This window comes from Gracilinanus agilis, chromosome 3 (assembly GCF_016433145.1).
Source record: "Gracilinanus agilis isolate LMUSP501 chromosome 3, AgileGrace, whole genome shotgun sequence".
In the NCBI taxonomy this organism is placed as follows: domain Eukaryota; kingdom Metazoa; phylum Chordata; class Mammalia; order Didelphimorphia; family Didelphidae; genus Gracilinanus; species Gracilinanus agilis.
The window spans coordinates 50,756,492-50,777,173 of record NC_058132.1 but is presented as its reverse complement, the minus strand read 5'-3'; the positions used below and the strand labels follow the sequence as shown (position 1 = coordinate 50,777,173).

At 45.6% G+C, this 20,682-nt stretch overlaps 1 protein-coding gene across 2 annotated transcripts in view; it reads right to left on the bottom strand.

Moving 5' to 3' along the window:
* Nucleotides 1-2,716: 2,716 nt before the first annotated feature.
* Nucleotides 2,717-20,682, bottom strand: part of EFHD2 (EF-hand domain family member D2) — a 23,318-nt gene continuing 5,352 nt past the window's right edge. For both annotated transcript variants that reach the window (XM_044671280.1, XM_044671281.1), the window contains 3 exons: nucleotides 8,730-8,877; nucleotides 6,960-7,094; nucleotides 2,717-4,793 (listed from right to left, as the gene is read on the bottom strand). In XM_044671280.1, the coding sequence (XP_044527215.1) occupies nucleotides 4,659-4,793; nucleotides 6,960-7,094; nucleotides 8,730-8,877 (418 nt within the window). In that variant the 3' untranslated portion in view covers nucleotides 2,717-4,658. The remainder of the gene's footprint in view (nucleotides 4,794-6,959; nucleotides 7,095-8,729; nucleotides 8,878-20,682) is intronic.

Genomic DNA, 20,682 nt, shown 5'->3' with positions numbered 1-20,682 from the left:
AATGTTCCTTCCAATTGTTTCCTCCCTATATAAAATGGCTTTACACAATGTTTCATCTCCTAGCCTTGTGATCTTGCATAGGCTACATCCCTGGATATTCTTTTCCCATCTTCCCATTGTAGAATTCTTCACTTCTCTCAAAGCACAGTTTAAGTGAGACAGTTCCTTTTTCTGATCCTCCCTACTCTCCCCCACCCCCTAGTTCTTAGAGATCTTCCCTAGACATTATTCTGTATTAAAAAAAATTCTTTGTAGTTTCTTATTTGTATGTATGCTGTATCCCCCTAGTAGAATATAAACATCCTGAAGGTAGGTAGTTTTGTTTGTCTTTGTGTTCCCCACAGGCATATAATTGGCGCTTAATAAATGCTTCTTGAATAGATCCCATATCATTAAAGATTTGGGGCAGCTGGGTGGCAGTTAGGAAGACCTGTGCTTGAATCCTGTTTCAGTCTTACTGTGTGACCCCGGGCAAATCACTTGCCCTCTCTTGGCTTCAGTTTCCTCACCTGTAAAATGGGAGTGATAATAGCTCCTACCTCCCAGGGTTGTTGTAAGCTCCTTGAGGGCAGGGACTGTCTTTTGGCTCTTTTTGTATCTCCAGTGCTTAGCACAATGCCTGGATCATAGTTGGCGCTTAATAAATGTTTATTGAATTAAATATTGGAATGAGATAACAGATGTAAAATTCTTTGTGAACCTTAACATGCTATATAAATGCTATTAGTATATGTTATATTACTGATTATTATATATTATATATCATTAATGGGATGTGGGACCTGGGTGGAGGGTGGAGCTAGCCAGATTAGCTCCATGCATCTCCCTAGTTGTGGTTCTGCCTCTTTCCACCCGGTGGCAGCAGTGCCCAGTAACTGACTGCCATAATCTGCTAGAGCTCAGGCTCCCTGGGTGTCTCTTCCTGGGCCATTTTCCAGTGACATTTCAAAGAGCTCCAAGTGGTCCCTTCGAATATTCAGCTCCTGGGAGGTTGGGGAGAAGTGCTTTCTGGGGGAGTCCGTTAAGGAAGGACCCAGGAGCCCTGATGGGGAGGGGTGTCGTCAGAGAAGGGGGGGGTGGGCTCTCGAACCCAAAGACCCCTCCCCCGTTTCCTTGCCCAGGCTACTCTCCCAGCCTAGATGCCTGTCTAGCTCTGCTCAGCCCCTGGTCAAGATTAACCTCCTCCGAGCAGCTTTCCTTAGTTGCTCCCCTAGCCCACTCTAATTATTCTTTAATTCGACATTTCCTTGACACTCCTGGCCATCCAGGAAATGACATGGTGTCCATCTTAGCACCTGATTTTATGTCTTTGAGTCTCTCCTCATTGGCACAAGGGAGCTGAATTAGATCACCAGCTCCAAAGTGTGACCTCATATCCCTGGAGGACTCTTGATCAAGGTAGAGGTTTTTGCTTTGGAAGTTATTTTTCATTAAAAAAAAAAAATGAACATTTAATGGGTTTCTTTTTATTTTTAAACAAATTTAAAATTTTTGTTTAATTTTGAATATGGCAAATATCATTAGCTATAGCCCACATAAATACAAGCTCTTTGGAGTGCTGAAGAATTCTTTTTTTTTTTTTTAACTCTTTATCTTCCTTCTTAGAATCAATACTAAGAAAGGTTCCAAGACAGAAGAACTGTAAGAATGAGGTAATGGGGATTAAGTGATTTGCCCAGGGTCTCACAGCTAGAAAGTGTCTGAGGTCACATTTGAATCCAGGACCTCCTGTTTCTAGTTCTGGCTCTCAATCCATTGAGCTTCTTAGCTGCCACCCTCGTCCCCAATAATTCTTAATAGTGTAAAGGGCTCCTGAGACTACAAAGTTTGAGGATGGTTAAATTAGTTGATCTTTAAGGTCCCTATGGCTCTGATATTCTGAGTTCTCAGAACAGTCCCAGGTCTTAAGTAACTAACTGCTTTGACATATTTTCTTTAAAAAAAAAAAAAAAGAAGAAGAAGAAGCCTTGGGGGCAGTTGGGTAGCTGTGTGGATTGAGAGAGCCAGGCCTAGAGATGGGAGGTCCCAGGTTCCAATCTGGCCTCAGACACTTCCCAATTGTGTGACCCTGGGCAAGTCACTTAACCCCCATTGCTTAGCCCTTACTGTTCTTCTGCCTTGGAACCAATACATACATAGTATTGATTCTAAGGCAGAAGGTAAGGAGTTAAATAAATTAAAAAAAAAAAGTCCATATCTTCTTTCTGTCTTTGAATTGCTACTAAGTATGGATTCCAAGGCAGAAGAGAGGTAAGGGCTGGGCAACTGAGGTTCAGTGACTTGCCCAGAGTCACATAACTAGGAAGTGTCTGAGATCACATTTGAACAAAGGAACTTCCATTTCCATGCCTGGCTCTCTATCCTCTGTGGCATCTAGCTACCCCTGCTCTGACATAGTTTCCAAACTCCCTTTTAGCACTGACATTCTCATTCTAAGATTTTAGGTGCCCCCAGACCCACACAGTATACCCTAATTATAGGAGGCAATGCCAGGACCCCTAACCACCTTCCCCTCTGCTACTCCAGATTCCCATCTTTTTTCTCCAACACCAATAAATGTCTTGCCTCTGGGAACCTCTGGTCCCTTGTTCTACAGTCCGTCCCCAAGCACCAAGGACACCACACACATGAAAATATAGAATGGTTTTTATCATATTTTAGTTAAAAAAAATAACTGTTCCACTGAATGAAGTATTTTTTAAAGGGGGAAAACAAACCCAAAAGAAAAAAAAAAGAAAGGAAGAAAGGAAGGAAGGAAGGAAGAAAGAAAAAAGTATTTTATAGTTATCTGTACAAAGACATCTGCTAAGGAAACACCACCGGGGGACCCCCGGTTGCTGCCTCATTAGTATCTCTGATTTCTGCAGATTATTTATACCAAAATAAAACCTCTGAAAGTTCGACAGTGAGCTTAGTATGATCTTCTGAGAATCTTACTAAAATAAAGGGTTATTGAGTCTAGAAAGCAGTGACATTGTCACGAGAGACACAGAGAGGTTGCATAACTTTAGTGGCAGAGTAGATGGGTTTGTGTTTCGGCTGGGCGACTGACTGACTGACAACTGGTCACAGCATTAAGAAATCACATAGACAGAAAACACAACGACATCTCAGGAAGCAAGGCCACCACTGGCTGTCGCTCAGGCCGTCAGGTTTGGGGGAATCACATAGGAGGCAGGCCAGGGGGTTCTCATGCTTCCCCAGCCTGGTGGATACAATGAGACTTGTCTTGATCACCAAAATCAACCTGGCAAGTCGGTGAAGGATGTCCAGTGGGACGTTGCACCACACATTTGTGTGAATGGAGAGATGAACGGATGGATGGATGGATGGATGGATGGATGGATGGATGGTGGTCTGAAGTGTGAAAGGAGAAGGGGCAGAACCCAGGGGCTCAGGGGGACCTTTTGGCTCTGCAATGTCACAGTGCATGCAAATACACCTAAAAGCACTTTTTGGATGCTGCCTGGAGAATGGTGATATCTCTATTTTTCCTCTCCCTTTCTTTGGGGACTGTCAGTCCATTCCTCCTGGTCTCCATCTTCTCTCTCCCTCACATCCTCCAGCCCAGCCCAGCACTTCCCCTGACTTGTTTATTAAGTCTTCCAGGATTCCTGTGCCTCACTGAGACCCTGGGGGAATGGGGAGCTGGGTGCTTCTGCCCCACTGTGCCCACCTGTGCCTTAGACATCCGAAAAGATGACTTCCTGGCAGAGAGTGGGCCCATGAGGTAGACTGGTCCTTCCTCAACCTATGCTAGATACAAGGAGTTAAATCTCAGGGCCCGGGAGGCCTGGTGCCCATAACATCAGGATATAATCACCATGATCTGAACTGCCATCATGGGGCTTCAAGGCTTTCTTGCCAGATCTGGGGGCAGGGAAAGAAGCCTTTGTGAGAAATGCTGGGGACATCTAGGGCAAGTCACAGGTTTCCTAGGCCTCAGTTTCCCTATTTGTAAAATGAAGGGGTTAGATTCAATGTCTTCTGAAGTCTCTTCTAATCCAGGGTGCTGATCTATGCTCCATCTATCTTGGTCACCCCTCTCTGTTCCTTGACTTCCTGGTGAATGATTGCCAAGTCCTTTCTCCTTTCTTGCATTCCAGAGATGGAACTGGCTCCAGAGGAGGGGGTTAGAGACCTTATTGAACTCTGAGGGTCCTATATGGCGCTGGCTTTGAGACAGTTGGCAGGGGACGGAGAAGGAAAAATAAGATGAGGGTATGGGAGGAGGAGGAAGAAAAGGGGTGGGTGAGAGAAAGGGAGGAGGTCTGTGCCCAGACCTGGTCAAAAAAGGCATGTTCTCAAGGGATTGCCCATGCACTGGGAGCTTCAGAGGAGTCCTGAGGGTCCAGAAGACAGGGAGGCAGGACTAACATTCACAGGGGATTTCCTGGACTGGGCAGAGTTCCGAGAGGAGGGAGGTGAAGATGCCGGTGGTAATGGCTATATTTGCAATTGGGGAGAACAGGAAGAGCAAACAGGCAGGACTTGGGAGTTTGGGCTGAGGCCCAGATGGGCTCATCATTCACAGGCAACAGCTCTTAGAATTGGTCCGTCAACCATGAGCTACTTGGCCTATCTTTGACAGCATTCCTTGGAGCTTCCAGTGGGGCAAAAGGCATGGAGGGGGTGGCCGGGCCCCGACCTGCTCCTGCTCACTGCTTGAAGGCTGACTGCAGCTCCTTGAAGGCAGCTTTTCTCTGTTTCTGCTCTTCGGCCTGCCGTTTCCGCTCCTCCTGCTCGGCCTTAATCTCTTCCTCAAACTTGCTGGAGACATTGATTGCTTGGACCTGTACAAGCAAACCAGGTAGGCAAGGGAGTCAGGGTGAAGGCCACCAGGAAAAGAGGAGGGGAAGGTGCGTGGGAGTCCCCTCCAGCCTTCCCACCCTCCAAATACCCCTTTCCTCTTTGCTCATTTTGTCTCTGCTGCCTTTCTGGTTCTACTTACGTGTTGTATTCTCCCATAAGAATATAAGTCTGAGGGCATAGTCTGGCTTGCATACTTCCATTTTTTTCTTCAGCTTTTAACACAGAGCCTAGTACATAATAAGCACTATTCACCCATTCATCTATTTAACTTTTGGTCTCTAGCTGTCCATCCTTCTATCTATCCTTCTAGCCATCTATTCATCTATCTGTCCATTCATACATCCATTCATCCATTCATCCATTCATCCATCTATCTATCTATCTATCTATCTATCTATCTATCTATCTATCTATCTATCTATCTATCTATCTATCCATCTATCACATCCATCTATCCATCTATCCATCCATCCATCCATCCATCCATCCATCCATCCATCCATCCATCCATCCATCTATCCATCCATCCATCTATCTATCTATCCATCTATCTATCTATCTATCTATCTATCTATCTATCTATCTATCTATCTATCTATCTATCTATCTATTAATCTCCATCCATCCATCTTGAAAAAAAGCAGTTAGATTTGGGGGGTTTTATTTAGATATTTTTAGCATAAGGTTAAGAGATTTCCAATTCTATTCCTATCTCCTGTTCCTATCCCACCTCTTCTATAAATAAATAAGGGTTGCACCAAACTGCTTCAGGCTGTTTACCAATCACCTGCAGAACAGTTTAACCCCCTAACAACTGCCTACAAAAGAGGTTTAATATAACAGCTTTAGTTTACCCATAACTGTCTATCTATCTATGCATCTTTCCATTCATCTCTGTCTATCCATCTATCCATCAGCCTATCTATCTAACCTGTCTGCCTATCCTTCTGTCCATCTATCCATACATCTATTTATCCTTCTGTCTGTCTGTCTATCTGCCTGTCTGTCTCTCCTTTTCTCTTTATCCTTCTGCCTACCTGTCCTTCGGTCCATTCATCTTTCTATCTATCTAATTGTCTATCCATCCATCCATCCATCCATCCACCTACTATCTATTTATCTATCACTGGTCAGTTGCTACCATGTAGAATGGAAAGAAATGTGGCTTTGGAGTTAGAAGAGATCCAAGTTCAAACCCTGGTTCTGACACTTAGGTTAATATGTGACCCCGAGTGCCTTTACTTTCCTGGGCCTTGGTTTCCCCATCTATAAAATGGTGATACTACTATCCAGGTTTGACCATGTCACTCACTCCATCCCAATGGCACCAGGACTGAATACCAGACTGGCGTTCAAAGCCCTTCCTAATCTAGCTCCCTCCTGATTTTCCAGTCTTCTTTCTTCATCATAGCCCTGCGAAATAGGTAATGAAATACGATCACATCCATGCTACAAATAGGGAAACGGGCGAAGCTCAGAAAATGAAGTAACTTGACTAAGGGTCTTACAGCTCAAGTCAGAGTTGGAAATCGAGTCCAGGGCTCCTGACTTCAGAGTGTGGAACTTTTTACCAACACTTCCTCTGACAGAGTTCTTACCACTGGAAGGGACCTTACAGATCCCTTAGTTCAAGCCCTTCATTTTATAGAAGGGGAAACTAAGGCTTAGAAGGAAGACATAATTTTCTAGAGGTCACAAAATGAACAAATAGCAGAGCTCTGACTGACATCCAAGGATCCTGACTCTAAATAAAATCCTCTTTTCATGGCAGAGAGTTTCATCTTTATAGAAGTAGGGGGTACAGAAATATATTTATTTAAGGGTTTGGGGTGACGGAGGTGGGGAAACTTACGGAAGGAATTCATTTAGTTGTGACAGAAGCCAAGGGAGAAGGGAAGGAGAGCTGAAAGAGAGCGGGGATAGCCTGCCATGGTGGGCCTAAAATTAGGAGCTTTTTTAATGGCTTCTGACTCATGGCAGAGTCTAGTTCTGATGTGCCAGTGAGGAAGGAGGCTGCAACCCCAAGAGAGAAAGTTCCAGAGTCCAGAGCCCTTCCATACAGTTGCCAGTGCCCCCCCCCCCCATAAGGGAGACACCAAACCTCTGCTAGGGACACTGAACTCCAAATACCCTTCTGTTTGCCTTACTTTGGCTTCAAAAAAGTTCTTGGCTCCTTTAACTCCTTCTGTTGAGACATCAATTTCAGAGCGCTGGGCGAGAACGTGAAGTCCACTGTCCTCCTGGAGCTCCCCTGCTGCCGCCTTCCGGAAAATCAGGAGGAACTATAAGGAAACAAGAAAGTTCAAGTCGTTAGAAAGCCTTGGGTCTTGGGGCTCTGTCCTTTGCCTGTTGCCCCACTTACTTCGGCTTGGGGATCCTTCTACATGGAAAAATCAGCCTGTTTGAAGAGAGGAGAAAGACAACTTCCTCAACCATCTGTGAAGACCCGGGTCCTATTCTCCACTTAGCCACTGACTTAGGTATGTGACGTGGAACAAGTCACGGCTCTTGAGACCTCAGTTTCCACACTCGTAAAATGAGAGAGTAGGTCTAGATAATCTTTAAGCTCTGACATTGTGTCCTAAGATCCCTCTCTGCTTTGATATTCTGTATTCTAAGCTCCTCCCCGCTTCTGATAGTCTGTGTTCTAAGCTTTGACATTCTGAGTTCTAAGGGTCCTCCTAATTCTGACATTCTGGGTTCTAAAGCCTCTCTTAGTTCTAACAATGTACTTAAATGACTCTCCCAGCTCCAATAGTCTCTGTTCTAAGCTCCCTCCCAGCTCTGACATTCTCTATTCTAAGCTCCCTCCCAGCTCTGACATTCTCTTTGACATTCTGGATTCTAAAGTCTCAGCTCTCTGAATTCCAGGCATATAGGGTCAGAGATCTAGATCTCAGAAGTCATCTAACCCAATCTCCTTGTTTACAGAGAAGAACAATGAAGTTAACTAGCTTAACCTCCAAAAAGTAACAGAACTAAATGTGTGAGGTGGGATTTGCATCCAAGACTTCTTGAATCCACTTTTAGGCCTCTATTTGCCACATTCATTATGCTATCATTTAGTCTAACCCTATTATTATTATTTTTTTAAAATAACCCTATTATTTTGCAGATAAAGAAACTGAGTCCCAGAGACATACAGTGACTTGCCCAAGGTCATATTACTAGTGACAGAGGCACAATTTGAATACAGGTTCTGAGACTCCATAGCCAGGTCTCTTTCCAGTGTCCCATGATGTCTCTTCCTTTATTTACCTACAATATATTTTCACCCCACTTTCTACCCACTGAACAAAATAAAATGTAAGATTTTATAGCCCTGTCACATATCCTCTTACAAACAGCAGGCACTTAATAAATGTTTGTTTAATTTAACTAAAGGAACTTTCCCCATGTATTTGAGTCTTGTCTCCCCAAACAGACATTAAGAAACATGAGGTCAGGGAGGGTTTCCCATTTCTCTGTATTCTCCTATAGTGTCCAGGGTTGGGCACATAGTAGGTGTTCAGTAAATACTCCTTATGTGAGTAAAACACCTGACTACATATGTCTGGACAGGAGGTTCTAAAAAGAAGGAGAATATGAAAATTGTGATTTAGTTTATCACCTGGACCACAACATCTACTAGGAAATTTATAGTCTATGCCAGGAACCTTGAACGAGGCATTTCTTACTACTGTTAGTCAAGTTAACATCCATTTTATTGGTGAGTAAACTGAGGCCAGGGGGCTCTCCTCTGCTATACCTTCATTTTGTGGCCCCCTCCTTTATATGAATCCATTATGATGCCAAATGGGCCCCCAAGCCCTGATTCTGAATAACAGGCTCTGCCTGCCTCCTGATTCCCCATTGGACTTCCCATACCCATCCAAGCATCAGTGATGATGCCAGGCAAGGCTCCCTGCCCACCTCACCTCTCGGAAGCTCAATTTGTTGTCCAGATCCTCGTCTACTTCTTTAATCATGTTTTTCAGACCCAGGTGTGTCTGGGGAGCTTCGAGCTTCTCCATCATGAGCTTCAGTTCCATCAAGTCAATGAAGCCATCTCGGCCAGCATCATACCTGGGCAAGGTGCAGACAGGCAAAGGGAGAGTGAGGATTGGGGGAATCCTTGCCCCCCAAACTCCATTAGCTAGCATGGGTTTGCTCCAAGGATTAGGGAAAACATTAGAGACAATTAGATTCATACTGAACAATTAATTACTCATAAAACTACTATCAGAGTGGGGAGAGCCCTTAGAACCCTGAGTGTCAGAGCTGGGAGGACCCTTAGAACCCAGAATGTCAGATCTAGGAAGACTCTTAAAACCCAGAATGTCAGAGTGGGATAGGACCTAGGAACACAGAATGTTGGAGCTGGGAGGATCTTTAGAACCCAGAATGTCAGATCTAGAAGGGCTGTAAGAACATAGAATATCATAGAAGGGAGAAAATGTAGAACATGGAATATCAGAGCTAGAGGATGCTTTAGAAGAAAAAAGAACTTTTAGAGCCAAAGAAAACCTGAGAATGTAGAACTGAGAACATAAAGTGTCAAGTTGGAAGGAATTTGAAGATCATCAGATCCAACTTCATTTTACAGACAAGTAAATGGAGGTCTGGTAATTGGGAAATAATTTTCCTGAGATAACTCAGGTTTTCTGAAAGTCAGCCCACTTTCTTTTTCTTTCTTTTAAAACCCTTACCTTCCGTCTTGGAGTCAATACTGTGTATTGGCTCCAAGGCAGAAGAGTGGTAAGGGTAGGCAATGGGGGTCAAGTGACTTGTCCAGGGTCACACAGCTGGGAAGTGTCTGAGGCCAGATTTGAACCTAGGACCTCCCATCTCTAGGCCTGGCTCTCAATCCACTGAGCTACCCAGCTGCCCCCAGTCAGCCCACTTTCTATGACAGTCCACTGTCTCTACCCTGAGAAGAGGCCTGACCTTGGGCAGACAAGAGGGGAAGGGCAGTTTATGGGAAGTGGGGAGAATGACTCAGGAGTCCATGGGAGCCAGGTGTTTTAGACTAGCCCAGTCTCTATCTCCTTTCCCAGGATTCTCAGCAATTTCCTCACACTGCCTATTTTGAGTACAATAGCCAACACCTCTGCTTTTATTACAAAGGACAGAGCCCCAGCTCTGTAGCTTCTTTGCTAAAGGATGATACCACCAGAAATATACTTTATCCCTCTTGCAAAATGTAAGCTCCTAGAAGGCAGGAGCTGTTTAGTTTCTGTCTTTACATAGCCCTTAGTATTCAGCCCAGTGCCTGGCACACAGTAGGAGTACACAAAAAGGCCTAGAGAATTTAACTTAAAATGACTGTCTTCAGTTTTCTGCAGACGAATTTTTCCTTTCTGCAGAAATAATAGTAATTCTTTCTTCAGACTAACTTCCCCCTCTTCCTTTTTTGTTCCTTCACTGCTCGGTAGAAGCTAGACCCTGCCCCTCGGCTCTGGGAGGGAAAGGGTATTCAGGGCACTCTCAGCCGGTTTTCTCCCAAAAGGCATTTGGGAAACAGACACTGCTCACAAGAGGCCCCTCCCTGGCTTCTTTCACAGTTGACCCTCCCCAGCAGCTGTGCTGGGGCCGGGGGCAATGAGCAGGGAGGGCCAAAGGCTTATCACACAGTAGTAGGTGGGGACACAGGCCAGCTAAAATGTGCACAGGCCTCCTGCTTATCAGTCAGGCAAACCCCTCTCAGCCTGGGGCTGTGGATCTGACAACAGCTGCCATTCTGGAGAAACCTGGGGGCTTCTGCAAGGGGATCCTTCCAGGCCCAGGGAGATGGGACAGACACTTGGTACATCTGCCACAAAGCGATAGCTGGAATAACCCAGTATTTAGAAAGCTGGGAGGACCCTTATGAACAGAGAATGTCAGAGCAGGGGATGATCTTAAAACAGAGAATGTCAGAGCTGGGAGAGCCCTTAGAACACAGAATGTCAGAGCTGGGAGAGACCTTAGAACAGAGAATGTCAGAGCTGGGAGAGATCTTAGAACCCAGAATGTCAGAGCTGGGAGAGCCCTTAGAACACAGAATGTCAGAGCTGGGAGAGCCCTTAGAACACAGAATGTTAGAGCTGGGAGAGCCCTTAGAACAGAGAATGTCAGAACTGGGAGAGAGCTTAGGATAAAGTATGTCAGAGCTGGGAGGCCCCTTAAAGACCATCTAGACCAAAACTCACTTAGCACAAAAGAGAGCTCAAGGTTCATGGAAATTGAAGCAACTGACCCAAGGAGCAGCTGATTTTATTTTTGGACACCCAGGCTTCCGCTGCTGCTGTGTGATTTCCTGGGTGAACTATTTGGAGAGAGTTGGGTAGGAATGTAGGCATAGTGCCAAGCTGCTGTAAATCAGCCACTCCCTTGAACTCTCTCTAATTGTGCCTTCATTTGGCAGACAGAGGAGGATTATGTAGATCCTTTTGTCCATCAGCAAACCAAGGACAGGGGCAAACATGTTTAAGAGAAAGAACACTGGATTTGGGGGTGAGGATCTGGATTTGAATCCTGATTCTCCTACCTTGTCATCTGGGTGGCCACAGATAAGTCACTTCCCCCTCTCTGAAGATGTTTCCTCATTTTATAAAATGAGGTCCCTTTTTTGGCGATAAGTGCTGTGAGCTTCAGTGAGGGGCAGGACCAAGGCTTCTATACAGTAGATATCACATCCCAAGTCAATCTGAAGAGGTCTTGAGAAAGGGGAGATTGATCTATCTCAGAATCAAGGATATATCTCCAAGGCAAGGCAGAGACAGAGATGACAGAGAGAGACAAGAAAGAAACAAAGGAGAAATGAGAGAGAGAGACAGATAGACAGAAGGGGGTGGGTGATAGGAGCTGCTGAGAAAGCAAAGTGTAAACCCACCTCTTTATAAGCAGATATGCTAGTGGAGGGAAGGGAGAGAGGAGTGTAAGAGGATGTGGTCAGGGTGTTGGAAGGTAGTAGGACTTAGGCTGGTCAGAAAACCAGAAGTTCTTGAGGTCTACTCTGCATCTTCCTCTTGGTCTCCCCAGAAGTCTTAGTTTAGAAGAGTAAACACCAGAAATAACAAAACCACTCAAAGAGGCAATCTGGTAAGAATGGAAAGGGCAGAGTTGGGCAATCTTGGAGCCTCAGTTTCCTCATCTGTAAAACGAGATTGGACCAGATAATATATTCCTTCTAATTCTATATACTATGGGCTCAAAATGCCTTTTCAGGTCATTTCGCTGCCTCAGTGCAAGACCATTCTGAAACCACTCATGGCCTTATTCTCTAAGAAGGCAAGACAAATCGGAGAGAGCTGGGCCAGATGATCGATCTGTAAAGCCAAGCCAATATTCTCATTTCTACAGTCCCTTCTAGTCTTCAAAGTCTTTGTTCTAGTTTGCCCTCAATTCTGACATTCTGTGTATTAAGAACCCTTTCAACTCTGACCCCTCTAAAGTCCCTCCTAGCTGACATTATATATTCTAAGGATCCTTTTCTTCCAGCTCTGATACATACACATAAACACAGATATGTAATTTATACACATATATGTATATCTGTCTATCCATCCATATGTCATCCATGTCTATCATTTATCTATCTCTCAATCCATCATCTATCTGTCTCTATCTTTCATTCTGTTTATCCATCTCTATCATCCATCCATCTATGTCTATCTATACATCTTTCTGTTTGTCCATCCATCTATCCATCTCTGGCTGTCTGTCTATCAATCTATCTCTGTTTAATCATCCATCTATTTCTGTCTATCTGTCTTTCTGTCTGTTTATCCATCTATCCATCCATCCGTCTATATCTGTCTGTTTGTCCATCCCTGTCTATCTGTTTATCTTTCTGTTTATCCATCTTTCTGTCTGTTTATACATCTATATCTATCTATCTATCTTTGTCCATCCCTCTATCTTTCTGTTTATCCATCCATCTATTTATATCTGTCTGTCTGTTTATCCATCTATCCATCCATCTATATCTATCTATCTGTCTGTCTGTCTGTCTATGTGTCTTTCTGCCTATCTAGCTGTCTATCGATTCATCTATCTATCTATCTATCTATCTATCTATCTAGCTATCTATCTATCTATCCATCCCTGTCTGTTTATCTTTCTGTCTGTCTTTCTGTTTATCCATCTATCCATCCATCTATATCTATCTATCCATCTGTCTGTTTGTCCATCTCTGTCTGTCTATCTGTCTATCTATCTATCCCCTTACCTTCTGTCTTAGAATTAATACTCAGTATAGGTTCTAAGGCAGAAGAGCAGTAAGGGCTCGGCAACTAGAGTTAAGTGACTTGCCCAGGGTCACAGAGCCATCAAGGCCAGATATGGACCAAGGATCTCCCATCTCCAGGCCTGGCTCTGTGTCCACTAAGCCACCTAGTTGTCCTTCAGCTCTGATGTTTTGTGTTCTAAGGTCCCTCTGGGCTCTGACATTCTTTGTTCTAAGGATCCTCTCCTTCCAACTCTGATGTTTTATGTTCTAAGGTCACTTCAAGTACTAGTTGGAGGGGGGGGGAAGAGAATAGCATTTATACACGGCCCTCCTATGGGTCAGGCACCATGCTAAGCACTTCAGGGATATCATCTCTACGTTGGTGTTCTGTGATTCTGGACGTGGGGACGTGAAGAGCTCAGTTTCCTCAGCTGCTCTGGAGTAGAGCCCACGGGGCAGGAAGCCTGGGCCCCCTGGATCACTGGTTTCTCTGGAGCAGCTCTCCTGCCAGGTCAGGCTGTATGTAAGCAGCCCAAAGTCAATAAGCCTCCAATCAATTACTCTGTGGTTCTGCCGTAGGTCCCGAGGGTCCTACCCACGGGGGTGAATGGCCTGACAGGCAATTAAGAGAACAGAATGCCTTAGAGCAGGCCACAGATGGGCCAGCGATGCCAACAGCAAGTACTGCCAGTGGAATGGATCTTTTATGCAATGGTGGGGGAGGCTGGGCTGTGGGAGCCCTACAGAGCCAAAGGTGGGCCAGGTGTTTCTGACCAGTCAGTGTCAGCCGGCGGTGGGGTCTTCTCTTTGAAGCCTGTGTGTGTAGCTCAGTGCTTTGCACATAGTAGGCACTCCATATTGTTAGGAGAACTGAATGGTGCCAGAAGTGGCTAGAGAGCCAATACTGAAGGCAGAGCAGTCAAAGGAGCCGCTAATTCCTGCCTGTGCGACCACAGGCAAGTTATTTAACCTTTGCTGGTTTTTCATCAGTAAAACAAGGCAGCCAAATGAACTATAGGATTTCCAAGGTCCTTCCTGGCTTTATAATCTACAATTCTGGACTTTGGGTCATATGGCTCAGAGCTGGATTTAGGTCCTGAATCTAAACCTAGCTGTGTGATGATGTTCCCTAACCCGCACCTCAGCTTTCCCCTCTGTGAAATGGGGATTTTACTATGTAACTCACAGAGTTGCTGAGAGATAACAATATCAACTTGTTTCAGAAAGCAACTGTTTCATTTTTTATCTTTATATGCTCTGGGCCTACAATGCTTGGTCCTTAATGGATGTTTAATGTCTGCTGAATGAATCGAGAGGGCTGGGTAAAATGTGAGCACTGTTGAAGTGGGAGGTTGAAGTTTGTCCTCATTAGTAACAGATTCTGCCCAAGGGGCAGGTAGATGGTAAAGTGGATAGAGTGCTGGGCCTGGAGTCAGGATAAAATCTGGCCTCAGACTTATTAGCTGTGTGACCCTGGATAAGTCATTTCCCTCTGTCTCAGTTTCTTTCTCTGTAAAATGAGCTAGAGAAGGAAATGGCGAACTACTCTAGGATCTCTGCTGTGTGACCCTGGGCAAGTCCCTTCCCTCTGTTTGCCTCAGTTTCCTCATCTGTCAAATGAGCTAGAGATGGAAATGGCAAACTACTCTAGGATCTCTGCTGTGTGACCCTGGGCAAGTCTCTTCCCTCTGTTTGCCTCAGTTTCCTCATCTGTCAAATGAGCTGGAGAAGGAAGTGGCAACCACTCTAGCATCTCTGCCCAGAAAAGCCCAAACGGGGTCACAAAGAGTTGGGCAAGACTGAAAATGACTGAACAACAACTTGTATGCTGTGGGTCCATGGTGGGTCAGGTCACCTTGAGCTAGAGCTGGGCTCCCCCTGAGGGCTGTGGGGTCTGTGCCCAGAGTGACCTGTCTCAGGCAGGGGCAGAGAAGACCGGTGGGTGGACATTCCATCCTGAGGTCTGGCCTGCCAGAAGCCTCTGGGCTTCTAGAGATCTCATTTCCTTTCCTTCGGTTTTTCAATCCACTGCCTGCTGTTGGATAAGCAAGAGTTCCCTCCCAGCCCTCTGTGTCTCTGAGCAGCAGGATGACTTCTGCCAGCCCAAACGTCAGCAGGGAGCAATTCTGAAGGCGGGAATACAGCTGGCAACAGGACAAACGATCTCAAACATTTGCTCGCCTGGGAGCGGCAGCAAGCTCCTTCTCAGGCCCGTGTTCTGCTTCTTCCTTCATCTAACCCTATCCCCCTCGCTGGAAGAGGGAGCGGAATGGTTCATGGGGCAAATTAGTTGGAAGGTGGGGGAGGGAAGCAGAGGAAAACGCAGATGTAGAAGCCTTCTGAGGTAGTTGAGGCACTGTGTGCCATTAGTTTTGGAGATGGTATCATCCTGATCTATGCTCCACCTCCCCAAAGAGGTGGGTGCTGTGCCCATATGTGGCTCACTAATTTCATGTGACTGGAGATTGAATATCTGAGTGTCAGCTGGGAAGGGACTTAGAAGAACAAATGTTAGAGCTGGGAGCTTAGAACAGAGAATGCTGGAGCTGGAAGAGAGCTTAGAACACAGAGCTGGGAGGGAGCTTGGAACAGAATGTCAGAGCTGGGAGAGACCTTAGAACAGAGAATGTCAGAGCTGGGAAGGGCCTTAGCACATAGAATTTTAGGGTTGGGAAGGGTCCTTAGAGGCCCTAGGCAAAACCCCTTCATTTTAAAGGTGAGGAGGAGACTGAGGCCCAGTGACTTACCCAAGGTCATACGGAGAAAACTTGGGCAGGGTTTTCTCCTCTCCAGGATCTTTCTCCCCATCCCCCCTCCTCCTGCCCCAGAGAAGGGATTGGAGGCTTATTCATTTGCAGAGAGGGAGAAGGCGGAGGCCTGGGGGCCCTTAGCTCTGCCTGTTTGCTGGGCCAATCCATCCCTGGCCCTGCTTGGCAACAAAGCATCCAGGATTGAGGCTCAGCACCTTTATCAATCGCTGAGAGTCTGTGAGACCCTGGCATCATGCCTACATTCCTGCCCGCCTCTCTCTGAATAGCTCATCCAGGGAAAGACTCGGCAGCTGCAGAGGCCCGGATGCCCACTGACAAAATCAACCCCTTCCCCCTCCCCCCCAACTGGAACAGCTTGCGCATCACACATGTAGCCTTTCCATTCAGGCTAAGTCCCACCCCCATCCCCTCTCCACAACTCCTTCAAGCCCCAGGCAAAAATGTGTCGGGGCTCCTAGCTCCACTTGCATTGAGATCCCAGGCAGAGGCATGTGCTGTTGGGGGGGGGGGGCGTCAGGGAGGGGATCAGCCCGCCTCTCCTCTCCAGCTGCTGCACTGTGGAATGCCGGTGGCCGGAGCAAGGAGACAGGCCTTCCTTCCCACCTGCTAGAGCCATTCTCTCCATTGGGGTTGGACTGGCATTTGTGACTCACTTCTATCCCGTGACTCCTAGCCTTCCCCTTCCTTCCCTCCCTCCACTCTGCCTCAGGCTGAATTCACAGTTGCCTCTCACCATTTCCAAGATGGGGAAAACTGAGACCTAGTAAAGGTTTGGGTCCCATAGTAAGGGCTAAAAGCACGCCCATAATATAATAGCATAATTAGAACTGTAAAATCGTGGAATAGTAGAAAAGCAGAGCTGAGAGGACCCCTTAGAACACAGAGAATATGAGATCTGGGAGAGAGCTTAGAACACAGCATGTCAGAGCTGGAAGGGCCTTTAGAACAGAAAATGTCAGAGTTTGTCTTAGAAGGTAGAATTAAATTGGAAAGAACCATGGAGATCATTGGGTCCAGTTCCCTCGTAAAAAGGTGAGGAAATTAGGTTAGAGATAGTCACTTGCCCAGGGCTTATGACCTTATTAATGGCGGACTTGACTTTGAATGAAAGTTTCCTGCCTCCTGGTCAAGAACTCTACCATTCATTCATTCATTCATTCATTCATTCATTCATTCATTCGTTCGTTCATTCCTTCGTTCATCCATTCAATCATTCCATAAGGATTTATTAAGAGCCTGCTATATTCCAGGCACAGTGCTGGGTGCTAGCAAATCAAAAAAGAAACTGTCTGAAATGAAGGGCTCCCCAGATGATCAGTATCGATTCCTTCTTCCTCTCTTTTGGCCCCCCCCAAGTAGGACTCATGTGGGGATTGCCCAACCACTCACCACTTCCTCCAGCTCAGCTACATGGGATGAATTTTGACATCAGTTCTGTCCTGGAATCAGTCAGGGCAGGGCATGGGGGTGGGGGAAAGTTTTTATAACTTCCTGGGGACACACTGGTGAGTCACAGAATCAGCCTTACAGCTCAAGCCATAATTAGTCCAACTTCTCTACCTGAACAATAATCCCTTCTCTGAGTGTACTTGCTTTGGCATCAGAATGACCTTGAATGAAATCTTATCACAGATACTGAGTAGCCTTGTGACTCAGGACAAGTCACTTAATCTGTCTGCTTCGGTTTCCTATAAAATTCCCATATATATATTTATCTATAATATATATTTAATATATAATATATAATTCTATCTATCTATCTATCTATCTATCTATCTATCTATCTATCTATCTATCTATCTATCTCATTATCACCCAGTGATGCCATGAAATGAGTTCATTTCCCCTTTGCCCATAGAGAGAGGAAAACCAACAACCTTCCAAAGTCATTCATCTCACTTTGGAATAGCCCACATTATCAGGAAATTAGTGAATTTTCCCCTTCGGTTGACCTGGAATTTGCCTCTCTGATTTTTCCTTATCCTTCCTCTTAACACACTCCTTCCTCCCCCCTCCCTCCCCCCAGTACTCCTAAGTCTATCCTTTGGGGCTAAAATAAGTTATAACAGGGCTAAGGAGAAAAAAGTGTGCTGCCTCTTCCACTAGTCAGTCCATCAAATATTTGAAAGAAGCCTCTGGGGTCCTTCTTCACATATCGTTTTCCTCTTCAAGCTCCATATCCCCAGTTCTTTCATGTGATCCTTCTAGGACATAATCTCTAGGCTCCTCACCATCCAGTTCACCTTTCCCTGGATGGGCTCCAAGTTATCAATGATCTTATTACAATGTGATAACCGGAAATCAACATGATACTTAGTACACAGTCTGAGCAGAGAAGAAGAGAGCAGTCGTCTCACCTTCTGTGTTTGGTACACTTTGTCTCTCAGTTCACGTAGTCTGATATTAGTGGTGACTGAGATGAGCACAAGCAGGATCAGTGGTCCAGGCACGGATGTCAGGCAAGAGGCCAAGGTCAGGGGCAGGGGCCAATGAGAGGGTTCTTGGATTTGGCTCTGGCTTGGCCCTCTCACTCAGCAATATATATGGGTGTGCTAGGGGAGAAAACAATCTCTCTTTTTAGCAGTCCCTGAAATGTTCTCCTCCCAGCTTGCTCTGTGGGTATTGGTCTCCCCTTCTTCTGTGGGGACTGATCACAAGGGTTGTTGGTAAAGGTATAGTCAGAGAGGACTCAGGCAGGAGTTAAGGCTATCTGAGACCTTTTAAAACGGGATTTCTGAGTCTTTCATATCACTGTGCTGGAGGAAAGAGCCAAGGAATAAGAAAGTGAACTCTGGTCAGACCCTAGAATAAAAACCAGTAAGCAGAAAAATGGCTCTGGAGTTGAATCCCACTTTTGACTTTTTCCAAGTCACATGGAGGATGTTGGGCAAATCACTTAATTTCTCTCCTAGCTTTGGTATCTACATTTGTCATCAGATCCAAAACTAGAGCTGGAAGGGAACTTAGAGGCCAATAAGTCCAATCCCCTTCATTTTACAGATGAAGAAACTGAGGCTAATAGAGGTTAAATGACTTGCCTAGGGTCATATAGCTAGGAAGTATCTGAGATCTAAGAACTCAGGTCTTCCTTATTCCAAGCTCAGTGCCCCACTTAGAGGATGAAGTGTCAAGGTTAGTGCTGGGTCCAAATGTATAGTCCCATGGGGGTTCAGGGATACCTGGTTGTACCTGATTTTTGTGGAACATGTTTTATAATTTCAAAATGAAAAGCCAGCTGAGTGGGAGCTCCTTGTACAACTGAGGTGGGGGGTGGACTGACCTGTGCTGAGCAAGCAAATGACCAAATGGCCTTACTTCCTTGAGCTGGGGCAGGCCCCAGAGAAACCACTTCCTCTGCCTCTGCTGGAGGAAGAGTTGTGACTTTAGAAATTTAGGCCCAGACCCCTAACATAGGATGGCTCAACCCTGCCCTAGAAGGCCTTCTGACTAGCAGAGGGGGAAGGAAAAATGTTTTTCACTACATGATATAAGAAACCATTCCATATTTCTGGGCCTCAGTTTCCTTAGTTGTAAAATAAGAGCATTGGTAGATGGTGTCTAAGGTCTCCCCCAGCTCTAATTTTCCTGTTAATTTTATATTCCATGTTCTAAGGTCTCAACCTCTGATGTTCTCTATTCTAAGCTCCTTTCTAGCTCTGGCATTTTATATTTTAAGGCTTTTCCCTATCTGACATTCTATGTTCTAAGGGCATCCCCAGCTCTGACATCTGTGTCCAAAGGACCCGCTCACTTCTGATATTCTATCTAGGTCTCTCCCAGCTCTGACATTCTGTGGTTTATGGCTCTTCCAGCTCTGGTATCCTGTGATATTATCTACTCATTATACGACCAAAACGAAGAAGAGAAACAGGTCCCAAGAAACAACCAGGGGGCAAATTAGGAAGGTACAAACCACAGCCAGAATCAGAAGTCTCCTCAGGCCTGGGAGGGAAAGCTGAGCTCAAATAAGGATGGATGAAGCAGAGACAGTGATGGAAGGGAGTGAACACACGAAAGTCAGGAGAAAGTCATCCTCACACACTCTGGAGAGATGAGCCCACCTAGGTGGGAAGCGCTCAGCCAGGCCGACACACCTCTGCCACGGATATTCCAGCAGGATTGAATTTATTTTCTACTGTGCAAAAAAGTTCTTCTATTCTTTCTGTTCTCTTGATTTTGTGCTGTGTGCCACAGAAGGGGTTTCTGGACGTGGTAGGAGATGGCTGGTGACCAGCCTTGGGTTTCTGAGGAGTCGGTGCTGAACTACTACATACTATGGACTTGGGAATGCTGACCCTTCATGTCCCCTTCCAGAGGGGTTCTGATGTTAAACCGTTTACATGTCTCTGGGAAGAGGTAGTGGCATCATTAATCCCAGCAGGCTGGTTGGGAACCCATGCAGCTCTGACTGCTCTGACAGAAACAGGGATTAAGGTAGGGACACATACAGAGGGTACTTTCCCAGGGAAAACCTAGATTGGGGGGTGGGAGGGAAGAAGGCACCTGGGAAAATGTGGAGAAGTCTGAAGACCAGAAGTTGCTGGGCAGAAAGAGAGGAACAGGGGACAAGGGGGTAAGCAGAACAGCTCAATAATACAGTGGGATGAGAACATTCCATGGGGCTCAGTTAGGGGCTTGCCTAAGTTCAAATCCCAACTCTGATACTTACACTGGCTAGCTGGATGAACCTAGGCAAGTCACCTAATTTCTTTTCTTTCCCTCCCTCCCTTCCTACCTCCTTCTCTCTCTCTTCTTTCTTTTCTCTTCCTTTTTTCTTTCTTTCCTCTCCTTTCTCTTTCCTTCCTTCCTTCCTCTTTTCTCTATCTCTTTTTCTCTTACTTTTTCTTTCTCTCCTTCCCTCCCTTCTTTCTCTTCCTCTTTTCTCTCTCCTTTCTTTTTCTTTTCTTT